Here is a 23,880-nt window from a genome sequence, read left to right on the forward strand (position 1 = left end):
TTATTTGTGATTGCTAATACAGCATTGTTTGTAGAGAATGTGTGACAGTCCACCAGTGGGCTTTTCTGTTCTTCCTTTCCACTGTGATACACACTTACCTTCCTGACCTACCAGTTAAGTCATTGACATCTGACAAGCCTCAAGTAAAGTGCAGCTGAAGAGTTCAGTCTTGAGGCTCCCAGGTAATATGGGAGATTATTAAGCAGCCAGGTTTAAACCTAGGACACATTAAGGCCATTACAGAAAAAACAAAGCTAGGATATTTTAATATAGGCCAAGTACACCATCTTCTAAAGGCTCTAAAGCTGTCTGTCCTTAGATACTAAATGAAAGCAGAGACAGGCTTGTGAATAAAACCTGGAAGTTTCTTAAGCATGCCCTCTTGACTTCCTTTTACTGACATTTCCACATTAACCTAATGAATGTTTGCTATTATTTATCAGTAATTATCAGTAAATAATTGGTGTGTGCTTGCTATGATTCTGACCATCGACACTGTTTGGCACTCTCCCCCACTCCTTGCCCTTCCTTACAGTTCTCCTGCTGGGGTGAAGAAAAACAGCAATGTTTGCTGATGCTAGGGAGCAGCTACAATGCCAGGACCAGATCCTTTACTAACAAACCAGCCTAGGATTCAATTTACTGTCAGAATATAATCTTTCACCATGTAATATGTAAAAGTGTGCCACAGAAAAGTGTGTATTAGTGTATTTTCCAGTTCTTCCCTGTTCTAGCACCATAGTTAGTGCCTATCCAACTTTTAGCAAGCCCAAATGCTACTGAAAGTATTATATACACAGTATTATTATTAACATATTTATTGAGCTTCTAGATAAACCTGTAAAGCTTAAAATAATTAGAAACTTTACCTGACATTATGGGAATGTGATTTTTTTTTTTGTCTGTTTGATGATCACTGGAAGACTGCTATCACACTCATGACTTGTTTGGTGCTGCTGAGTTTTCCCCATTTTTCCCTCCATTGCATATTGATGTGTACTTGTTGTAATGCATGGTGTTCCACTCTGTCCTACTGAAACTAGAGCATTCATTGTGGAAAACTAATTTTTAGAAGTGCCCTATACTGTTGTGAAGATTTTTTGTGGTGTGTGAAAGCAAAAAAATATTACTGAAAAACTGAGAGGGAAAGACATTTCCTCTTTGCGGCTGAAATCTCAGTGGCTGATGAGTCACTCATGACATTTTCAAAATGTTTCACAGAAACAGAGCTCTTTGTCAGGAAAGCACTGCACCTTGTGCTTCTTTGCAGGTCCCTGCTGAGTCAGGGCTCAAATAAGAGGCTGTCACCAATCCAAAATATCAGCCACAGTGCTGAAAAACAGAGCTGGCAGCTATCAAAGTGTCGTCCCCCCCCCCCATCCCCGCCCCTCAGCCCTATTGTCCCGATATTGTGTTCTGTGAGTAGTTTCCTCACAATACTCTCAGTGGGAGGCAAAAGATAGACATGAGTGGGAGCTGGTAATTACCATGGTCTCTCATTGCCCCGGGCACCCCTATACAAGAGCTTTAGGGGCAGGGATTAAAAGACCTGGTGAAATTAAAAGGAGAAAATTATACTGGCCAGAAGATATTTTACCTTCCGTTGTTGCACCACTTTAAGATTAACACAAGTGGAACAGACAGGGAGGGGTTTCTTTCTTTACCCCCTGGGTAATGTGTCTGCATTAGACAGCTCAGGGAGTTGTTACTTCTGTCCATCAGTTATTCGGCTCCGCTTATGGTTTGCGGGGGCCTTTCAACAGCACCAGGGGAAACAACAGCACATTAAACAAAGAATACAATTGTAAAACAATATAAAAAAGTAACATGGAGGACTCGTTGACAGGTGCAGGATCTGAAGCTACTTTTAACTCATTATTTTTAAGGTGACTAGTTTTCAAGTTGACAGCAAAGCATCCCTTTAAAACTTAAGTCTTGCTTCATTTCTGTAAGAGGGCATCCTACTGTGTAAAACTCAGTTATGTGAGCTAAGAGTACACTGAGCTGCCTGGAAATCACTTAAGACTCTTGTAAATGTCCACTGGTGGCATGAAAGCACAATGTTCATGTATTACTTTTATTTGCTTTTACAGCCAGCTTAATGAGCTCTGCTTTTACACCAAGTTGCTGTAATACTGGTTTATAACTTCAGCTGGTGTGATGAGACATCAACACATTGGAAAACTGCCAGGCCAGTGTCTAGATTAGGTGGAATATTCTCAGTCTTGAGCAGTTTGAAGACTTCCAGCATGTGCACAGCTGAGATAGATACAAAATATGAAGTTTGTGTGGTTGTTGTATATTTTGCAGGATTCCTGTGCTGCTGACACAGAACCAGCCATTTTGGAAGGTGGCAAGCAATTTGGTCTTTCAAGGAACAGCCACATTGCAGTTGCATTTGATGACACCAAAGTGAAAAACAGGTATATTGTTTATTTCAGCAATGGAATAGTTTGAAAAAAATAAAATTCCCCTCCTAATATTCTCAAAAACATCTCAAAATTATGGGCATAATCTGAAAAAGATCACCTCCCATGGCTAATTCATTTCATTAAGCAAATATAAAAAGCATTAAAGCATGAAATCTAGGCAGTAAAGTGCCCTCTTAAATAGTTCTCACAAAAACGGGTTACCTCTTTGTTTGAAGGTTTGGACATAGGCAGATGCTCGATTGATTTGCAGAAAAACAAACAGAAAAAATGGAACCAGGTCATGCAACTGAGTTCATAGGTTGCTTTTTTAGAAGAAAGTTTCTTGGTTCAATAACTTGATAATTTCTTGTAATAAGCAAACCTTTTTTTCCCACTTTCCTCCAACAGTTAAGGTCAAGCTTGCACAGTAAACAGGCAAAATGACGTTGCCTTCCCAAAGTGTAACATTGTATACATATGCATGTTGATATGCAAAGGAATTCCAAGAGCTACTTATAAAAATGCAGCTGTTTTCAATGGATATTTGAAGCTATAACGTGTTAATTGTTCATTTTTGCTATGAAGGCACATGATCATTAGCAAATGTGCCATGTCACACCACTAAGCATTTTTGCTGCCTTACAGTTTACAAGTCCATCAGCCTCACATTTATTTTTACCTATAAGTATGCTGTACTGCATATTTTCAAGTATGCTAATTTTAGAAAACTAGGAATATAATGAAAAGAAATATGTGATCCTACAGTCCTTGCCTGTCTTCTTTTCAAAGAAGAATCCTGACCTCATCATTTTCCTGTGATTATTTTTCACATTTATTATATCAACTACTTTCAGGTACTGACTTTGCAGCTCAGCTTGGGCTAGGTTAGTTATGTGCTGCCAGTACAACCGTAGAATCTAGATAATCTAAATCATTTATTCCCAGGCTCTCGGCTGTAGGGGAGGTTTTTTGCATTACCGTTCTGTCCAAGGGGTCACCTCCATTTTCTGTTGGGAGAAATCAGAATAAGTATTTTATATTCTGATTGTAAACTCTTCTCTCTGCATCTTTAAAAGTTTTGCAACCTGTCTTCAGGCAATACAAGTCATTAGAAACTCAACATTTGCCAGCTGTCACTACATCTCACTCCTCTTTGTGAGCATTATGTGTGTGGATGACTGATAACACCGCTGGAATTTTACCAGCCCTGGGATTTTCTAGCAACTACAGCTGAGAATTACATCTTGAAATTCTGTGTCAAGGTTGCACTTTTGTATTTCCACAGCAACGGGACTAATGAACACTCACATGTGTGAGTGTGTGAAATGCAATTCATGTATAATAAAATTATTTTTCTTAAACTCTGATGGACAAGTAAAATGGGCCACTAACTATAAAGTTTCTTAGAGGAACACAAAAAGGTAAAGCAATTAAATTCGTTTACTGTCTGACTCCAAATATCTTTTTCCTTAGTTGCAGTTTTCCTGTTTGTTTGCTTTCCAGACTTACAATTGAATTTGAAGTCCGAACAACAGCTGATTCTGGCTTGCTGTTTTATATGGCCCGCATCAACCATGCTGATTTTGCTACAGTTCAGATAAAGAATGGACTGCCCTACTTCAGCTATGATCTGGGGAGTGGAGACACCAACACAATGATTTCCAACAAAATTAATGATGGCCAGTGGCACAAGGTATAATAGTCTCTAATGCTAAATTATTCTTTGTAATGCTGAGAGCTTTGTTTTGCCTTAAGATATTTGCAAAATATACTCTGTACAAGCTAAACCTTACAACAAGGATTTTCTGTAGTCTGCAAAATTTGTGCTTTCATATTGACTGTTAAGTACACAGTACATATTCTACTATCAAAAAAGTTAATGCTGATCTTTGAAATTTTTCCTTCAAGAAATACATATTTCTGGACGTATTTAGAATATGTCCCATGTATGGTAAGGAACAGCAGAAAATGTTCCTTCCTGTCTAATGGGGCTTAGGTGAGTATCGGCTTATCATGATGGAACACATCATTAAAACCAGTTGTTTCTATGTTAGTAATGTCATTGTTCAGCCGTAATGCTAAGAACAAAGGGGAAAAAAGTAACATTTAAGTAAATCTTCCCTGCATTATTAATTCAGTTCATTAAGCCAAAAATATGATATTCGTCGATGTATTTGGCAGCCCCTTCTGTGACTTTATGAGAGGAAGCATTTTTATACAATGCCTGTAACTTTCAGATGGTAAGGGAAGGAATAATGTCACAACCATGGAGTTTAGTATTTACTGGGACAAGGACGGCAGACACGTAGTATATTCATTAGGTAACATGCTTGAAGGCACCAATAAAGGCAGAGAAGAAAAGAATACATGTAACTATATATGCAAGTTATATACTATAAGAGACATGAAATTTCGGACAGATATTTGGAAAGTCACCATGCATATCTCTATCACCAAATGAGAAAAAAATCTAATTGCATTTTTGGTTATGCTTGAATTGCTCTTACAAAACTCTCTTTGCAGTCATCTTTAGTCCCTCTCTGCTTCATTCCCACCCTGTTCTGCAGGAATTTTATTTTCACTGGATTTTTATTACTTTTTGATGATAGCAAATGCTCTGAACCAAGATATTTCAAGAGGGGGAAAAATAAAGTTGTGGTCATTATTTTTCTGTTTTACACAATGCCTGGGAGCACTGGCAGCAGACCAGGACCCCTTTCTGCTGGACCCTCTGTATATACAGAACAGATGTGTTTTGCTCTTTTAGCCATTTTCTCTATATTCCTAGAGAACTAACTGCAGCATATATTTCTTAACGGAAGACTGCTCTTCAGGCATGCAGCTTGGCAGTCTGCAAGACAGGGACCCATGTTGCAGATCCCGTTTTTGTAGGAGAGAATGGAGACAAAATCCAAAGTCACAGTTCCCAAAAAGCACAAGAAAGTCCATTTTGGGAGGCGGAAAAGGCAACCTCTTTAAGAAAAGGTCACAGTCTTTGTTTTTTAAGAAAGCAGGGACTTCTCTTTAAAAGAATATTTTTAGTGAGAACCTTTTCTCCATTTGAAATGGTTTAGGTTGAAAAGTTTCTGTCAGGCCTGTAGAAGCTAGGGCACTAATGAATCCTTGCCATGCCTCAATATAGTGCCACATTATGATGCTGCTGTCTCTTTAGGTCCTCTGTAAGAGTGTTCACAGTTCCTGTCTCACTCACCACATCCTCCTCCTGCCCAAGGTGCAACTGTCCATCTCAAATGTACAGTTGCCTGTAAACACCAAGTTCAGTCTCTCGCCTTCAGGCCGCCACTTGTCAGTGTTCAGTCATTGCCACTGTGGGACACGTGTGCTGCCACGCTGAAGCAGAAGCAGCCGTGTTAAAGAAAAGCCAAAGGAAAATACTGTTTCTCTCTTTGCTACTCTGGTGAGCAGCACTACTGTGGTGTTTAGAAATCTGCTAATATGCATGTTGTATTTTGCATTTTATCCTTTTTTATACGGAACCATTACTATACTGATTTGTAGAGATTTCAGGATAAACCTTTGGAAATAAATTGGCCTACGCTTGGTGGGGAAGGATTTCCTCAACTCTTCAGTGATTGTCCTTCCTCCATGCAATTCACAGCCCATTTGTCCAAACAGAAGCCAGAATACCAACAGAACATAGCTGGTATTATATTTACTCTAGCATGAACTGTGATCTGAAGCACATCCAAACTAGTGGAATCATAAACTCAATATTGTCTGCAAACATGTGCTACAATAAAGATTTGCAACCAGTGTCGTTAACATTCAGCATTTACTACTCCCAGTACTTAAAATTTCTGATTACAGGAAAAACAATATCATGGCATTCCTAAGATAGTAACAATGGTGCTTTTTAGTAATTGTGATAAAGAATAGTTATGATGCCTCCTGACCCAGCGCTAATTAAAAGGCAGTCATATGTTTGCACAAAACCTTGCACAGGAGCTCTGTTCCATGAACATTATCCATAGTTGCTGCCATGGTACTTCTGCCAACCGCCTCTACTACTTTCTCCTATGTATTATTACATTTTCAGACTGTAAGGCTAGTTACAATCTGGAAATGCTCTGTTGTCAGAAAATGATCTGTAATTATATTGCATTTGTGTGTCTTTTTAGATAAAAGTAATTCGAACCAAGCAAGAAGGAAATCTCTTCGTAGATGATGTTTCAAACAGGACTGTTAGCCCCAAGAAGGCTGATATACTGGATGTTGTAGGAATGCTGTATGTTGGAGGATTGCCCATTAACTACACAACTAGAAGAATCGGACCGGTAAGCAAGTTTGTTTCAGTTACCTTACACTCCTTAAGTATATCTTGATTGGTACCAATGTCTTCCCAGTCTTGTTTTGTTTTGCTTTTCCCTCAGACTGCTCAAGAATATGGAAAAAAATGGACCTTAGTGGAGGTACACCACATTCTTTCAGTGGAGAGATCTGACTCAGAATCCAGTCAATGCAAAGAACTAGAAATAGCAGAGTTAGTTACTATTATGGAAAAGTAGAAAGCTCCATACACTTGTATCCACTTGGATCATTGCACAACTAGAGTATAAGGTCATGAATACTACTTGCCTTTTCTCTTGGCTGTAATTCATCTAGCAGCATGTGCTAATAAACAGTGAGAACATCTCCTAAGAGAAGCAGTAGAAGCCAGAGTTACTCTGGACAAAGTCCCCAGTGGTTCTGCTGCTTATTGTAGTAGGTGGATTTGTGTTGTTATTACTAAACTAGCAGAGAATATATTTTGAAATAAGGCCATGAAAACTCTGTTTTTCTCTTTTTCCAAATCAAATGTCAGCATTTCAATTTATCATTGCTTCAGCCTAAATGCCCAGCCTCCCTGCTGACATAGAAGATATCTTGACAAACAGAGTGCCAAATATCACTTTGGCCTAAATCTTGTGGGATCAACTAGGAACACTGTATTCCTTCACCCAGGCCATTTACTGCGTCTAACAACACAACTCCATGTCAGTCACCTCACTTTCCTGCTGCCCTCCCGTCCCCCAAGATATGCCAGTATCAGAATCAGAGAAAACCACAGAGAGTCTTTCAAAGCAGAAGCCAGAACTGGAGTGGATTTACTTACAGCAAGCAACGAATTAGACATATAATACAGTACAATGTAGACAAAAAACTGGGATATCAGTAGCAACTATGTCTAGGCTCATTCGGAGTGGCTATACAGAATGGTAAAGAGGAGGCAAAAGCACAGATCCTGGCAAGGAAACAAACTAGACTCGCAAAGAAACTGCACACGAATAAATACCATTCTAGTAAGATGATTATGGAATGGTGAATACTAGTCTATAAACAGGCAAGAGTCTACCAGTTCAGGTGGATAAAATAAATACAGAAAAGGAATTCCTAGATCGTGCTTAAACAAGTAACTATAATAACTTGTGGATGGGGAATGAAGGGGAAGAGTAACCACTCTAAATCTGAGATCTGTAAGATCGTATTTCTCAGCAAATTTTGGATTGTGCAGAAAGTCCAAATTGAAGCAAATCTACTGATCATTTGGATTTACCAAACCAGATCTGAGGCACTGAAAAACAAAAGAAATACTTAACTACCCACAACATATAATTCCTCATACTATCAAATTATGCTCTTTGAAATACATCTGCAATTTACAGGTACTTATCTAAGGTGAAAGGTAATATGAAATCCTTACCTACTGCTCCTTGTCAGAAGTAATGGAGGCAACCCATACAGATAAATGGCTCAGTGGAGCAATAACAGCCATGTCATATCCTGACAGTCTGATGTGCTTTGGGATTTAAATGAAACTATGACTTCAAATGTCATTCACAGAAGGCAAAAAAAACAGTGCTTGCCTTTCGATCAGTAAAATACACTGCGTGATATATTAATAGAGTGTTGTATAGTAGGCTTCATGCAAAGGCTCTGAAGCAAAGTAAGTTGAAAGCATGTATTATCTTAGCTATGGCTTTCTGCTAAACACACATCAACTTTTTTAGACACTAATCTGATACTTAACCGTAGGTGGCTGGCTTCCTATTCAGTGCAGAAGACTGATACCTACTTGTTCGACTTCAGGAGATGTCACATTTTAAGCACTCAAAACTCTGCTTTCAGCAAAAGATGTTGTTTTGCCAGTTACCTTGCTAAAGTATTACCAGATTTGCTTTCCAGAGGGAAGGTGAAAATTTAAAGTTAGATTATTACTGAGTTGTCTACAAATCTTGCATTTCTGTGCTTTTTTCTCACAGTGAAGATGGCAAGATTTGTTTTCTTCTGTGGCATTTTCCTTTTTTGGTAACAAAGCTTGTTGATCTGGAGATGACTTTCACATAGAAATTAGAAAAAGGTCTGTTTATGAAGAATCTGACAGAAAGCATTGCTGAGCTCAGAACTGAATTTATTCACTGATATTGTTCCAGTTCTCATGAAAATTTTGTGCAGGTGTATTTAGCAGTAATAAGCTATATAATTCCACGGTACATTCAGCTTTGATTTACAAGGAAATAGACTCTTTGGAAATTCTTTTAACTTACTAGTCAGGATATTGTTAGAGGACTTCTTTCTGCAGGTGTGCCTTTCTCCTTTCTGTATAGGTACATATTTCTATGCTGTATTTTATATCCTGATTTTTATTTTCATCCTTCCTACTGCATTGCTTGCAAATATGTCTTCCTTTTCTTCCTCAAAGTACATGTTTATCATTTTCCTCTCTCCCACTGATAACAGGGATAAATTTTCCTAACTGTAAGTCAAAAATCAAAGTTTGAGGCCAAGAACCAAAATGCAGCTTCTGCACACCTCAGAGAGAAAAGGGAGGGGGAGCTCTGGGGAGATGCCAATGGCTCTCAGAGGTCCCACGGGGATGCACTGATCACATGCAGGGCAACACAGAGTGTAGCCTGGGCAGCCCCTCACTGCTGCCCCAGGCAGGATCTCACTTTCTTACACCACCCCCTTAAGTGTGCACATACCTCTTGCTCAGAGTCACAGTAATGTGCTCCCAGTGCCGAAACCAAACTGGAATTGCAGTTTGCCACCTTGCACAGGAGCCTCTGTACACCCAAGCACATCCTCTGCCTCCACCTGCGTCTCTGGCCAACAAGCATGGCCCTTGTCGCTGTGGTCACCAGACCTGTATATGGTTGTTATGCAAAGAGCTATGTACAGTCAACAACCTTTACGTAGGGGCTTTGTTCATTTTAATAGCCTGCATTAGCTCTGTCTTGCCATGCAACATTAGACCAAAAGGAAAGTGATTAAAGTGAGGGGAGGGGAAAAAGCCCTAGTAAAATTACCAGCAGCCCAGAGAACTGTATCCAGTATCTCCATCTACTTGCAAATCCCATAACCTAGTCAATTAAAAAGGGAAAGTATAGGCCATTAAATTCCTGCATTGCTGATGTAATTTGCTATGTTTCATTACGCAGTGTATTATTTTATGTCCCCTCCATTAAGCCAAATAGAAGTGACTCAGAGCATATCCCTGAAAAGTAATGTAATTCATCCTCAGTATGACTGAGATTAGATTCCAATTACAATCAGATATTAAGGATTAGCCATGTAAAATTCAAGTTTTACTCAGCTCCATAAATCCAGCAGAGAAGCAGAGGAAGGGTACCTTTTGATGACATACTTTAGGCCTTTATTCTGAGCACTTCGGCTTGCTTTGCCTAGTTATATATTTTGTTTGAAATATTGACTGCAGGTCACTTATAGCATCGACGGCTGCATCAGAGGTTTTAAAATGACAGAATCACCTGTGGACCTGGATAATCCAACTTCCAGCTTCAATGTTGGAAAATGCTTTGTCACTGCCCAGAAAGGAACATACTTTGATGGAACAGGCTTTGCCAAAACAGGTAACGAACAGCAATTCTGCTGATAGACAAAAAACAGAGAAAGAGGAGATGCTGCTTTAAAAAACTTCCAGAGCTACCTAACTCCTGTTGACTGGAGACAAAATGAAACCAGTACTTGAAACTCATGCTGATCACTTTTTTTCGTTATCTTGCCTAGGGATAGATGATATGACTTCCTAGCAAGGTCTCACACTAAGCACAGCTGCCATAACAGTTACGTACATGATTTCACATGAAATGAAGTGCATTAATAATGCTGAGTTAGTTACCTTGCATTACTGGCAACACACTTTGTATGATTATTATGAATAATGTATTAAATGCTTTTCTTCATTTTGTCACACTTCCCCTTTTCTCTCCAAGTTGGTGCGTACAAAGTGGGAACAGATCTGCTCGTGGAATTTGAATTCCGTACAACACGAATGAATGGTGTTCTCCTAGGAGTCAGCAGCCAGAAAATGGATGGGCTTGGCATCGAATTAGTAGATGGAAAAGTGAGTAGCAAAGCATTTTTGGCTCTTTATAGAGACTGGTTTTAGAAAGCAGAAGTAGTTTAAATGCAAGCTTACTACCCCAATCCCAAGGCATCTCAGTCAGTATCAGGGCTCTCCTTTATGCAGCATTTGCCACTTACCATACATCAGAAGGCTCTTACACTTTTACAAAGGTATTTTAAAAGATTCTATAACACTTGAGTTTCCTAAAACTGCAACATCAGGACTTAAATTAGTGAGAATATGAAAAGTTTTGAGGAAAGGCTTTGTCATTAATACTAGTTTATTGTATATATCTTTTATTTCACAGTCTGGAAAACCAGTCAGTCATGGATCACTATGACAAGGTGGGGGGGGGAGTGAAATACGCCCAAAAAATGGAAAAATTAGAACCTATACAACAATTTTATATATTTTCACTAGTGTTTATCTCAGTGACATAACCCAGATCCCAGAGGGACAGCAATCCACCTAGAGTCTGGTATAAAATTAGAGCTTTAGTATGTGTAGTCAGAGCATGTTGATTTTAAACAAACAAATGAACCAAAAAGAACTGTAGTACTGTTTTGAGAACTAGCTGACTTCCATGTCATGCTTTTCAGGTGATGTTTCATGTTGACAATGGTGCAGGCCGATTCTCTGCTATCTATGAGCCCGATGCACCAGGCAGCTTGTGTGATGGACAGTGGCACAAGGTTCTTGCAAACAAGATCAAACACCGCTTAGAGCTGACTGTGGATGACAGGCAGGTGGATGGCAACAGCCCAAACAGAGCCTCGACCTCAGCAGACACGAACGACCCTGTCTTTGTCGGAGGATATCCTGGTGAGCATTTAGCACACAAATGATGCTTTACTTACACTCCAGCAACACTGCCCTGGTAATGTCTTAAATGCAATTAGGACTAGTGCTAAAGATGATGGGTAAGACTGTCCAAATTTGTATCAGTTGGCATGGATGTTCATTTCTGCATTTTGGAACAAGAAGTTCTGCAGCACCAAGGGATACTCGCAGATCCCACCACACGGTTTCAAATGTAGGCACTGTCACAGAGGAGCAGGCAGACTTTCTGCCTTCTGCTGCCCATGCACACACAGCCTCTCTCTTAAAACTTTCTGTTTAGTAACAGCATAATACTTATGTTTCAATAGTAACAACATTTGGCAAATTTAAATTTAACTTACAAATGGGAAATTTAAATTTAAGCAAAGAATGCATATATGCCTTTGAGGAGGCATATATGCCATATGCACTGTGTGTGTAAATCAGCCTATACAACCTGAGGAACTGAGGAATGCGGCCAACAGTTTGCACAGAGAAGTGAGAGGACACCATCTTTCTGATTGATTTCTTTGCTCCTGGTCTGGTGGTTTTTAAAGATAAAACAAACAAACAAACAAACAAATTTGCTATTCAGTGTTCTGGAAGTCCTCGAGAGAATTTGCTTCATGCAGAGATAATTGAACAGGATCCAGAACTGGGCTGAGCTCTGTAGCTAACTTCATCTTCCACTAAGCTGATAATGAGTGCTAGTATTAATCTGTTCATAGACAATCAATAAGCTTATCTAATAGCCATTTACTTTCTGAAAACACAGTTAAGATGTTTGCAAAGTGCCTATTTTGTTGCATTTATAATAAAGTTTCTTTCTACTTTGCAAGCAAAAATAGCTAAGTATGTGTGCAGTGTCTGCAGTAGTGCATACTGAAGTCAATGGCAAGATGCCTCTTGAGTTGACTCCTAAATGATTTTCTGGAAGCTGTTTTTCCCCCATTCTAATGTGTGATACAGTGCATCCAAAAAGCTTTCTCTCTCAGGCTTCAGGAACATTTTAAAAACATTTTAAAAACATTTTTTAAAATGTTTCTGATACTGAGATGTGAGAATTGTCCTTCAGTCACAATGACTGTTGATAAGGACCAACAACTTTGTGCCAGAAGGAAAACAGCTTTGTGGCAGCCTTTTTATAACAAAACAGGATTCTAGCACAGGAGCTAGCACTAAAGAAATACTGCAGATGGAGTTACTGTCTCATTCTGGACTGTACATCCAGAGAAACATGGTAAAGGAAACAAATGGAACACTGCAATCTGTACAAAACAAGCCTACGCTTACATCATGTTGAAGTTATATTCTTGAGTTCAGCCACATGGCAAGTTAGGAAATGATTTAATAAACCTACATGCACATTTAAGCACCTAACACTTCTCTTGCTGTCTAGTTTAGCTCATCTAACATTGGTTTTAATATTCTCAATACCTAGACAGCCTCGTCACAAATTTAAAACACAGTATCATGAGATTTTGTAAAATTAGTAAGCGTTTGTATTTTTCAGTCCTCTTGAGGCTTCTGCTGGCTGCATAAATAGTGCAAAATTTGTAAATCAGCTGGTGGAGGATTTCCTGTGCAGAGAAACTTTTTGTCACCAGAGTGTGGGCAAGGATATAAATTCCTGGCTACCCATAAAAGCCATTACTCATCTCCTACTATCACTCTTCCCTATGCAAGGAGAGCCATCTCATCCTCTGTGAAACAACAATACTATGGTCAGTCATTCCTCTACAGGTGTAAAGTTATTTCTGCAACCTTTACTTTATCAGTCACATAGATTTGTGTCAGAGTGCATCCCTGGAGCTACTTTTCCACTTGGAAGAACACTGAGAAACAAGTTGGGCAATGAATTTCAAGCAGTTGAGAGAAATATTTCCAGCTTCCCAGTCAAACCAACCCTCACTTCTATCCCCTTCTTCTTTAGTGAAAGCAATGCACTCAAATCTCTGGCTTTACTATGAGCAAGGAAAGGAAAAAAAAAATAAAAATCAGAATGCTGTCAAAACAGTTCTTTAAATGACACCTGAAATCCATGCTGAAGAATTGGCTTTCTCATTATGCTAGGGTTGAGACTTGCATCCATTTTGGCCTTTTTTTTTTTGCTCTTATTCTGTGGATAAATCGCTTGAGATCTGCAGGACTAGCAAGTATGTATCATACACTGTTTGTGTATGGCCAGTGGCACAAAGCTGCCATTTGGCCATTTTCTTTAACTTCCTCTATGTCACGTAACTGAGTTACACGGTTTACAATGGCAGTTTAAATGTGTTCAGATTCTGCTGCTGTCATGCTATGACAGAAAAAGGAAAGAAGACTGTGCTGTTACCACTAACATAAGCATTTATCACATTCACTCATAATGTTTGTCATTTTTTTTACTAAAGAAGATGATATAGAACAAAAAAAAAAAAGATATTAATACATTGCTGGGAACATTTGTTCTCCTGCAAGACTCTCAAAGAACAAACTTCAGTATCAACTTAAACTAATATAATTCCTTTTGCCTTTTTTTTCCCTCCTTCAGATGGTGTGTCCCAGTTTGGGCTGACTACTAATATCCGTTTTAAAGGATGTATTCGATATCTGAAGCTCACCAAGGGTAGTGCTAAACCTCAAGAGATTAACTTCAGCAAGGCTTTGGAGCTGAAGGGCGTTCAACCGCTGTCATGCCCTGCAAACTAACTGTTGTTCAGCAGATATGGGTCTGTTTATATAAGCAGCTCAGATCAAAAAAGAAAAAAAAAAAATCTCTATATACCTTGCATTCATAATAAAATGTCTTTATGCAAATATGTGAGTAGTGTTTGTGGTATATTCAAATGGCTATTTCAAGGTACCTTCCAAGAATGCAAGAACTAATCCTTTCCCCTCACCGCCTTCATTAAGGGAGTAGAGCAATAATTCTTATCTATCTCTCTTTCCTTATAGCTTGAAATGGAAATGTTCCATCATTCTTCTGATGAGCAAGACCACGTATTATGCAGGGTGTTCCTTTACTATGGAACTTAGGATCATAGAGTATCTCAAATTTGAAGGAATCCATAACAATCATTGAGTCCAACTCCCTGAAATGCTCCTTAAATGCTTTTGGTGAGGTAGATCTGTAAACTTGTGCCCTTTTACTATTCTAAATACAGTACACTTGTGTGCGTGCACACCTCTGTCCTTCATTAGAAATGAGCATATTTCCTTGTGTCAAAAAAGTTTGCTTTTATCACTCCTAAGAGCTTTTTTAAAAGTCTTCTGACCATAATATTTCCCGTGAAAATTTCACTGAGAAATTCAAAGTTTTACGTCACCTACATGGCTGCTGCCATGCTATAGCCATGGAAACAAGTGCAGGGAAGGAAAATGGTACTCAATTCATTTGGGATTATTGAAGAAAATACGTTGCACATAAAATCCCTGCCGCATCATTTGAACAGCCCTGGATTTTAACAGAGGTATGTTGTTTGATATTTGGAGATGTGGTCTCTAACGGAAGGAGTAGAACCAGGTTCTGTCACTTACTTAGAAATACGGTTTTAAATGATCCTTAATAAGTAAAGTTTGATACTGCCTCTCTCTCCAACTATACAATGTTAAAGTTACATAGAGAAAAATTCACAAGCCAAATTTCTAAGGGAAGATGAAGTCTGATGCTACTGCATTGGAGCAGAATGCAGGTGAAGCAGGGGGATCCCAGAGATTATTAGCACAGCACTTGTCACTAATCTCTGCTGTCATCTATTTAATTAAATCCTTAATCCTTGCAAAGTCATACTCTGCTGCTTCTGCTTGATACCGTCAGTTTGTGAGGAATTCTGAATGCAGAAGCCACCCCAAATCTTCTGTAAATAAAATTTAGAGTGCTCTGTGGATAGCAGTTTAAACATACCTGGGGAGAGGAAAGTTGCTGCCAAGATTCCCACTAAAATGCCAGATCCTGGTGATTTTCCTCAGGGCTTTGTATGTTTTAGAGGACTATGAGATCATCACTGAAGTGTGGATTATCTTTTCTATGGATTGTTTCAAAATGGTAAGCTCTACTTTTGCAAAGGTTGTGCTTGGACATGCAGAACATCTACTGGACGAAGGTAAAAACAACTACCTCCACAAAAGAGAAAAGTAACAGAAAAAATCTAGCAGTAAGGTACCACAATGTCATAATTAAAAGAAAAGGCATTTTAAAATATTTTTTTTTCTGCCCACAGTGAGCCTTTGAATACACTTTTTCAGAATTTCTGACATGACTAAAAAAAAAGGCTACCTGCAAAATTTGTGCTGCCAGAGAGCTCTCCTGCAGGAGTGCTTTGTATTTTACAAAAGGCTTCTTTAGCATGCAGTTTTTCTCTAACCTGACATGCGAAAAAACATCTTTACACTGGGAAACTACGTTAGAGATGGTAATAAATATATATATTGCTGCTCTAATGATTTGAGGAGTCTAACATTCACCAGATACACCCGAAGAAAAACACCCAGCTGCAGTGAAGCCCTGAAATAATTGAGTTCAGGAAGTATGCTGGTTTTCACTTGCAACTGGCCCTTTAACATCATTAACAATTAATGATTGTGCAATGTGTGTACAAAGTGCTAAGAGCTAGTAAAGCACGCATTTGTCTCTGAAAAAAGCCTAATTATTGGACATGAACTGTCTTACTATAACTTCTACACTCCAGTGCTACTAACAAACACACTCTGAAATATTCATGCGTTTCTATTTTATTATTTTTGTGTCCCTTGTAATTACCTACTCTCATCCCTATAATATTTCAGGCTAGTTTGAGCAGCTCAAGAAAAACAGACCATAACATTTCAAATACAGTTAAGTATTTCCAAAATTCTTGAAAAATACGAACAAATGAAGCCCCAAGACCTTTCTGCAGAGGGATGTACGTTATTGTCATAAATTTCTCGCAACACACAGAACAGCCAAGCCACTTGGCCCGTTACACGCTCAGGCACTACCTAATTTAGAGACCTGTTTCCTAGCCTCTAGGTTCTATTCAGCATGTTGGATTTTTTTTTTTTTTTAAGCCAAACTTGCTCACAAAGTTGTAGTTGTTTGGTTTTTTTTTTTTGGACTAGAATGTCATGAGTTAATACCATGCCTGCCTCAGAGGCATGAAACTGCCACTGCTCTGCTCAGTGCTGCATCAGCAATGGTCTTTCACATAAAGATGTCTTTGCCTTAGAAACAAATACTGGAGTTTCTGCATAAAAGAAATGGAAGGAAAAAAAAATAAAAAAAAAAGAGAGGCCTTTATGTTCTGTGCTCTGTTGAGTTATTTCTCCCTTACATGGCCTTCCAGGAATGTGTGGGACAGAGCAAAAAACAATGAAACAATGCACATTATTACATTTCTTGAACTTTCGAGTGGAAAGAATCAACCAGCTGCTGTCCTAGCTAAAGGAAATAAAATCAGTAGGCTGAAACAACAGCTACTTCAGCAACTAGCCAAGCTAAAAAGAAACAGAAAAGCCTGCCTAATTTGTTCCAGTGGAGGACTGAGTGGATGCACCAGGTACTGTTAGTAAAGCTTTCTGCCTTTGAAGACTCAGCAGAGCATCTGAGAATGATCCCAGCCCCCATATTATCTTTTGCCATACAACACATTCATAGATAAAATTGCCTGAACCTAGCAGGTTGTGAGCCTCTGAGCCATATGCAAACTGCTAGAGATTATGTCACTGCTGACTGTGCCATGTCATTCCCTAATTCAAGATTGCAAACTAAGACACATCTACAGAACGCAAGTATTGAAACCCTTATTTTTGTGGGGTTTTTTTTGCATACAGAAGTTTTTACTGCCTTTTTTTTTTCACAAACAATAAATACTTTCCAGCACTAAACTTCAAAACTAAAAATGTTACATCCATATATTTTTAAAACTGTATTTAAGCTTGACCCTATTGACTGAGGTCACTTTTAGGCATTTATGATGAACATTCACTTGGAACAGGACAAATCCCTCCATCTCTAGCTTTAAGGCAAACTGCTATGTATGAAAAAAGGTGTAGTTTCAATTTTAAATACAACCAGTTTTCAACTTAGACCATTTGTAAAGAGTAATTTACATGCTCTTTCTATCAAATCACACTTCCAGCTCTTCGTAAAAGCTTATAAAGGGAAAAACATTTTGCTGGCTTAGTATTTTTATTTAATACGCACAAGAAAATCTTAAAAAATGCTTAAAAATACAAACCATTTTTCTTGTCTCTCTTTTAACATAGAAACCACCAGGAATGCCAAATCCAGCTTTCCCTTGTCAAGCTATGGGACTTCTGGGAGATCTCAGATGTCTGCTGAGAGGTTTCTCCGTACATGCAAGTAAAATTTTTCACTGACCTGTGTCTGGCCAACAAAGAAAAGTGTATGCTATACCTTTCATGAGAATGCATCTACTGAAGGACCCGTAGAAGATCCCTATCCCAAATTACACCCCAGTTTTTAAACCTTTAAAGAAGATCTTGTAGTTTTTAGCTACCTAAGATTTTATAAAACCCTATAAAACTCTTCTGAAAATATTCTATGCAATGAAAAATGTTATTTTCAGAGCATTTTATTGAGCTACCATAGCTAGACCACTGGATTTTTAACCTAAGATATGTTTTTCTTCATATCATCTGCATTTCCAGATGACAAAACCCTATGAGCTCTTCAGTCATCCATCAAGTCTTACAGCATACTACAAGCTGAACTTCTGCTGTAATTATGTAGGAAGAAACATCACTTTCACTGTTTCATGCTTCGTAAATAGACAGAAAAACATACAGACCTTTCTTGAAAATAACTCCTTAAATATACTGCTGATGTATCACACAATGCAATTGAAACAAACCGCCAAATTATCCAGTCTATATATTTCTATGCTGTTATTCTTCATACTTGAGAGTGCAAATAATTTCTTCAGGTACCCGAAGTCCCAGATAAGTCCTGATAGGATGCATCTATTTCAATTCTAAAAAACCAAAACTTTCCATTTCAAGTATAGTGGACAACATACACAGCATAAAATGACAGCACTTCAGAAACTAAAATATCTAGTTTAAGCAAAGAAAGAAAATCCTAGGGAAACATCTCCAACAGTCACTGCTCTCATTCATACACTTTTCACGCTCCCACTGGGACCAATATCAGAACATTTAGCCCAGATCTAACACAGTCTCACAATTTTCCCTGGCTATGGAGTTAATTATTTTGAAGAGAACTGCACAAAACTTTCCTAATGCTAGAGTCATCTCCTTTTCCCCTTCTTTTTCAAAAGGATGTCTGAGTACAAAATTAAACTAATGCTTTCTGCTTGCCTCATTTTTATCTAACACTCTGTAATAACAAAAATAATGAAAGTATATGTCTAGAATATCAAAGACTAACTTTCATGATATATAATATTATGAAATATTTCACAAAGCTGAATGATGTGACATCTCCCCTTTTAATCATAATTTATTTTGACAACTTCAGTACTTCTAGTTGGCATGAGCAAGGAAGGATGACTGGCAGTTGAGGCCCTAGAGTAGCTAAATTTCCTGTGGTTTTCTTCATTATGATTCTGTACTACTGTATAACATGAATTTGATTTAACCAGCCAGAGGCCTCACTCTGAGTTTCATGTCAAAAGATTGGCTCCCTGGGAGAGGAAAAACTGCCTGCATGCGTGCCCATCACTCCACACTGAGGGAACACAGCACATGGAGCAACGTAGGCTTCTGTGTCCCTCAGGGGCATAAGGTTAGCTGGAATAAAAATCAGGGCCCTTTCCTCCACAACTTTCAATGATTTGAAGTTAGAGTCATCTTAAGCACTGAGATGTCTGGGGGTATAGACAGGTCTACGACAGCATAGACTGATATCTCTACAGGTCGCGTCGGTTTATCCCACGTGAAAAATTCAAAAAAGATGCAAATACTACAAGTTGTTCTAGTATTTCTTGTTTACCATCTGTTCAGCCAACACCTCTATTTCATTCCTCTTTTAAAAATTCTATTTTTCTGTTAAATTTGTTTGAGATAAAGTCATTGCTCCTCGCATTTTTTTTTCTTGCCTTTTTCTTTCTCTTCCTTGTGGACAACTATGATGTCCTACAACTGAGGTTGGAGTAAATCTTCAGCTGATAAGAAAAATTGCTGCATGGAAGCAAATATGTCACGTCAATCCCTTATTGATATATCCATCAGACTACAGTTTTTTACTTCAAATGACCAGAGGAAACAACAGACTTTCATTCACCATATCTGCAAATGCCACCTCCAGAGCTCTTTAGGATCCTGCTGCCCTGGAATCCAAATGCTACAGCTGATCCATCAACTGAGGCAAGGGGGCTGCATGCCCAGGCTGTGCCCGTCACCAACAAGCAGCAAACTTTGGTCACTCCAGAAGCTGCAGACAGGCTTGCTATCACTCTGGGTGTTTTGTTTCATTTCATGTCACCAGTAAAACCTTTCTTCCCAATTGGACTCGGTAGCTCTGCTGCAATTCACTGTGGCAGCCAGCATCATGGTTACTCTTGACTGAATACAGCAGAACCCCAACTTAGGGAAAAGCTTCCAAATCCAGGTAATATATCAAGCATAGCCTGTTCCTTTTCCACAAAAGAATGAACTCCCCAGTAAGCCTGAGCTGCAAGTTCAACTTCTCAGATCTTTGTCACAGTGCTGCAGCATTTTAAGAAATTAACCTTACATATGTAGTCCTTCAAGCCCGTTTCTTTCTGCTAATGGCTGCATTATTCCTACTATTCAAGTCCATTTTGACAATTGCACAAATCTCTCCATTAAGTAATAGAAAGTTTAACAAAGGGGATGAATTTGGCTGGAATCGCTGAGCAAATTTGAGAATTCACTGATACTGAGGCAAGTCAGAAAAATCTAAGTAACTTCTGATGGCTGTTGTTACAAAACCACTGTCTTGTGGGAAGTCTCAAGGTTGAAAGGCCAGGGTACTGCTAATACTGTACTGCATCTCCTCCAGGCCACAGACAGCTGGACAGAAGAGCAAACTCCCCAGACAAAAAACTACCTGCAACAGTGGGTTGCCCTAAGTGAGAAAACCCCGCTTTCATCTGATGGTGCATACAGCTGGTGCGCACTGAAGGAAAAGGTTACAATGTGCTAAAACGCTGAAATGGCTTCTACATACGAGATTACACACATGTTCCTACAGCCAAGCAGAGAGCTTGGAGAAGGAAAGAAGCAGGTCAGGAATGCCGTTATAGCAGGGCAGAGAAAAGGGTTGCTACAGATGGGAGTACTTGATCTGCAAGTCTGCAGCAGGGCCAGACCCAAACTGGCTCACAGTGGTTTGTTTCTAGCTTTTCTCATGTAAATTAAAGAATGAAAATATGTACGATAAAATAGTCTGGTCAAAGTGTCTGTATATGCTCTACTGTATACCCTCCTGAAGATTACAGCTGTTCAACAAGCAGCTAATCGTTACGGGTATAGGTAGGTTTTTCAACAGTGTTCTGGAGTTGGTTTGTTTTGTTTTTTTTTTAATTATTTTGGTCCAGAAAATTCAGCACTGCTTATCACACTACTAACTTGCTTAGTGTACATCCTGTAAAAAGGGATAATGGAGCAGGAAAAAAACCCTGTATCCAGACAATACACTTGAAAATATGAACTAAAGACAGCAGTACTGCATTCCAGTTACATTAAAGAAGGATGACCAAAATCCAACATAGCCACCTTAAATCCAGTAAGGTAAGGTTTAAAGAGGTACAGTAAGCTCAGTGTTCATCCATATCATAGCTCTAAGGCCACGTTTGCAAGATGCTAACAACACATTCAGTGCAAGACTAAGGCAAGCACAGCCACAATGCATAATCACACCTTTGTATACATTGTCTATAAGGCATATGCTATTTTAAGCCTCCAAGCAGTTTTATATACTTAATTGCAGCACCAGTGTGCTCTCAAACACCAGTTGGCAGTGGCACATTGGGTTGTGAAGTGTCTAAAATGGGATTCCATAAAAGACACTGGATGTTGTTGCTATTTAGGAGCTGTTAGAAGTACTAGAACAGATGGAGAATTAAGTTTACCATTTAGCTGCCTAGTCCATGGACCATTTTCTGTTTCCCCCCTGCCAAACATTTTTGAATATTTTTTTTTTGTTTTACTGGCATTTGTCTTCTCCATGGTGGTTTTAATAAACCATTTCTTCTTTCACTTTGTGGTGTGACATCTTTGTAATATCCTGTTTTGTGGTATAGAAGAACTGACAGTTTTGACTGATTGATAGTTATTATTTTGCACTGATAATCTATAATTAGTCACCTTAGTAAGAACAACAGGTTTCTTTCTTCATAGAGATACTATATTTTCTGATTTTTTTCTTCTTAATTACAAAATCAAAAACTGTTTGGCTACTTGAGTTTTTCTGCCACTTCTTATGTGGCTGATTTGGGGCAATCAAGAAAGCAAAATAAGTCTTTTCCTGTACCGTGGGGATACTCTTGAAAGAGATGTGGATAGGCCTAGCTCTAGAGGAAACCGCCTTGCGGTAAAGAAAACCCCAAACAACCAAAACCCCAGCACACAGTAGAAAGGGCTTGAAAAGGCCACCTGGTTCATCCTCTCCTATTTGCAGAGCAATGGCCTAGCCAGTAATTCCCCATTTGTGTTTGTGCATGAGGTTTCTCCTCTGACTATGCCTTGCCCTACCATAGTCAGCACGTCTCCCGGTGGAAGGAAGACCCAGGAGCAGAGGAAAAAGAGTTAGGTAGTTTAGCAGAAGTGCTGGGTAGCTCATACACTTGCAAGAATTCTTCAGCTTGTCCTTTTTAAATTTAGTAATTCCAACTTTGGAGAGATTTTTCCCTCCTGAGCCAGTTCAAGACAGCAGACATAACAGCACTTCAGTGCTGCAGTTGGTCAAATGCAAGCATGCTTCAAACCTGATATGCACTGCACATTATGATTTCCATGTAACGGTTTGACTGTAAATTTACCCTCAGTGAGATCCTTTTATATGCATTTAAACTAATTTACCTCTCACTGATCGAGTCCTAACTTGTAATTTGCTTAAATGCAGAGCCTAAATTGACTAAATCAAATGCATTTGCGCAAACTCAATAAACAGAACCATTATCCACTGCAAAAAGCAAGTCTCCTAAGAGCATCAAATGCTTCCTTATGGTGGAGGAGTTGGCTCAGGAGCCAGCCACCACTCCAGCTAATGACCATGTTTCTCTCTCTATGTCATTAGCTAGTCTGAGGACTCTAATTTTTTTTTTCCCCCTCTAAACGGAAGTGCAAGAAGCATACATAGCTTTATAAAGTAGTGCAACCAAAGCAAACTAAAGCTCATTTTCCAGTGTAATGAAGAGGAACCAGTGGAGAAAGACACATTTCACTACACCTCTTAATGCATACATTAGCTAAGCCATAGCCATTCTTAAAGATCTCAACCAAAGAACACACTATACCCATTTGCAGAGAAGGTCATAAAATTATTGGAGCACTGTGTCAGTACATGTTTTTGATAGCAGTGCAAATGCGGTTGAGTCATACTGATCTGCCTCCCACTCAGTGCTTCGAAAGACACATTGATTTGCAATTGCCAAGTAACTGCTTAAAAACTAACACACTGCCATCAGCCAAGAATGCATTCAGCCTCTTAATGAAAGATGCCAGAACCAGGATCCACCCTGAAAGGGATGGAAGACACTTATCAGCTGCACCGCAACCTACCCCAAGTATTTCATTTGTGTAAATTTATTTCAGTGGCTTTGTAATTTAAACATAGTGGTGGCAATAACAACAGAGGCCAGCATCTAGTACTTTAGACCAGCTTAAGAAAACCTGTGTTGGATTAAAATTATTAAGAGTTTCATGCTTATTGAGAATAATACCCGAATGGCACCTGGTACACGACACATACCAATAGTTGCTCTAATATGGAGAATTACTACGGCAGGGCAGTACTGCTACACTAAGAGGTTACTACCATGGGTACACCTGCAAGCAGGTGTACACCTGTAAGGAGCATTAAGTAGCAAAGTTAATTCTCAGTTAAAGTTCAAACTTAAGTGTCTAGTTACCATGAAGAAAAAAAAAAATACCAAAATTAATAAGACAATAATTTTTTTTTTTGCTGATATGTATAAAATAAATATATAACCAGAACAGAAAGTCTTAAACTAGTAGACTAATTTTGGGAACAACTGACAAGTTTTTAATACAAACTACTCATAAAATGTAGCATTTATGAAAGAGTAATCTTTAAGATGCTTTAGGAATATTAATTCATCCTTTTTTCTGTTAGTAATCAAAAGTCATAATTTG

General features: G+C 38.7%; 1 protein-coding gene across 4 annotated transcripts in view; it reads left to right on the top strand.

Annotated features, from left to right (window-relative positions):
- Positions 1-14,399, top strand: part of LAMA2 (laminin subunit alpha 2) — a 364,351-nt gene extending 349,952 nt beyond the window's left edge. For all 4 annotated transcript variants that reach the window (XM_086743476.1, XM_086743477.1, XM_086743478.1 and 1 more), the window contains 7 exons: positions 2,311-2,423; positions 3,915-4,104; positions 6,551-6,706; positions 10,129-10,282; positions 10,646-10,776; positions 11,379-11,601; positions 14,132-14,399. In XM_086743476.1, coding sequence (XP_086599602.1) covers positions 2,311-2,423; positions 3,915-4,104; positions 6,551-6,706; positions 10,129-10,282; positions 10,646-10,776; positions 11,379-11,601; positions 14,132-14,289 — 1,125 coding nt within the window. In that variant the 3' untranslated portion in view covers positions 14,290-14,399. The remainder of the gene's footprint in view (positions 1-2,310; positions 2,424-3,914; positions 4,105-6,550; positions 6,707-10,128; positions 10,283-10,645; positions 10,777-11,378; positions 11,602-14,131) is intronic.
- The last annotated feature ends 9,481 nt before the right edge of the window (positions 14,400-23,880 follow it).

This window comes from Chlamydotis macqueenii, chromosome 3 (assembly GCF_036417535.1).
Source record: "Chlamydotis macqueenii isolate bChlMac1 chromosome 3, bChlMac1.mat, whole genome shotgun sequence".
Taxonomy (NCBI): domain Eukaryota; kingdom Metazoa; phylum Chordata; class Aves; order Otidiformes; family Otididae; genus Chlamydotis; species Chlamydotis macqueenii.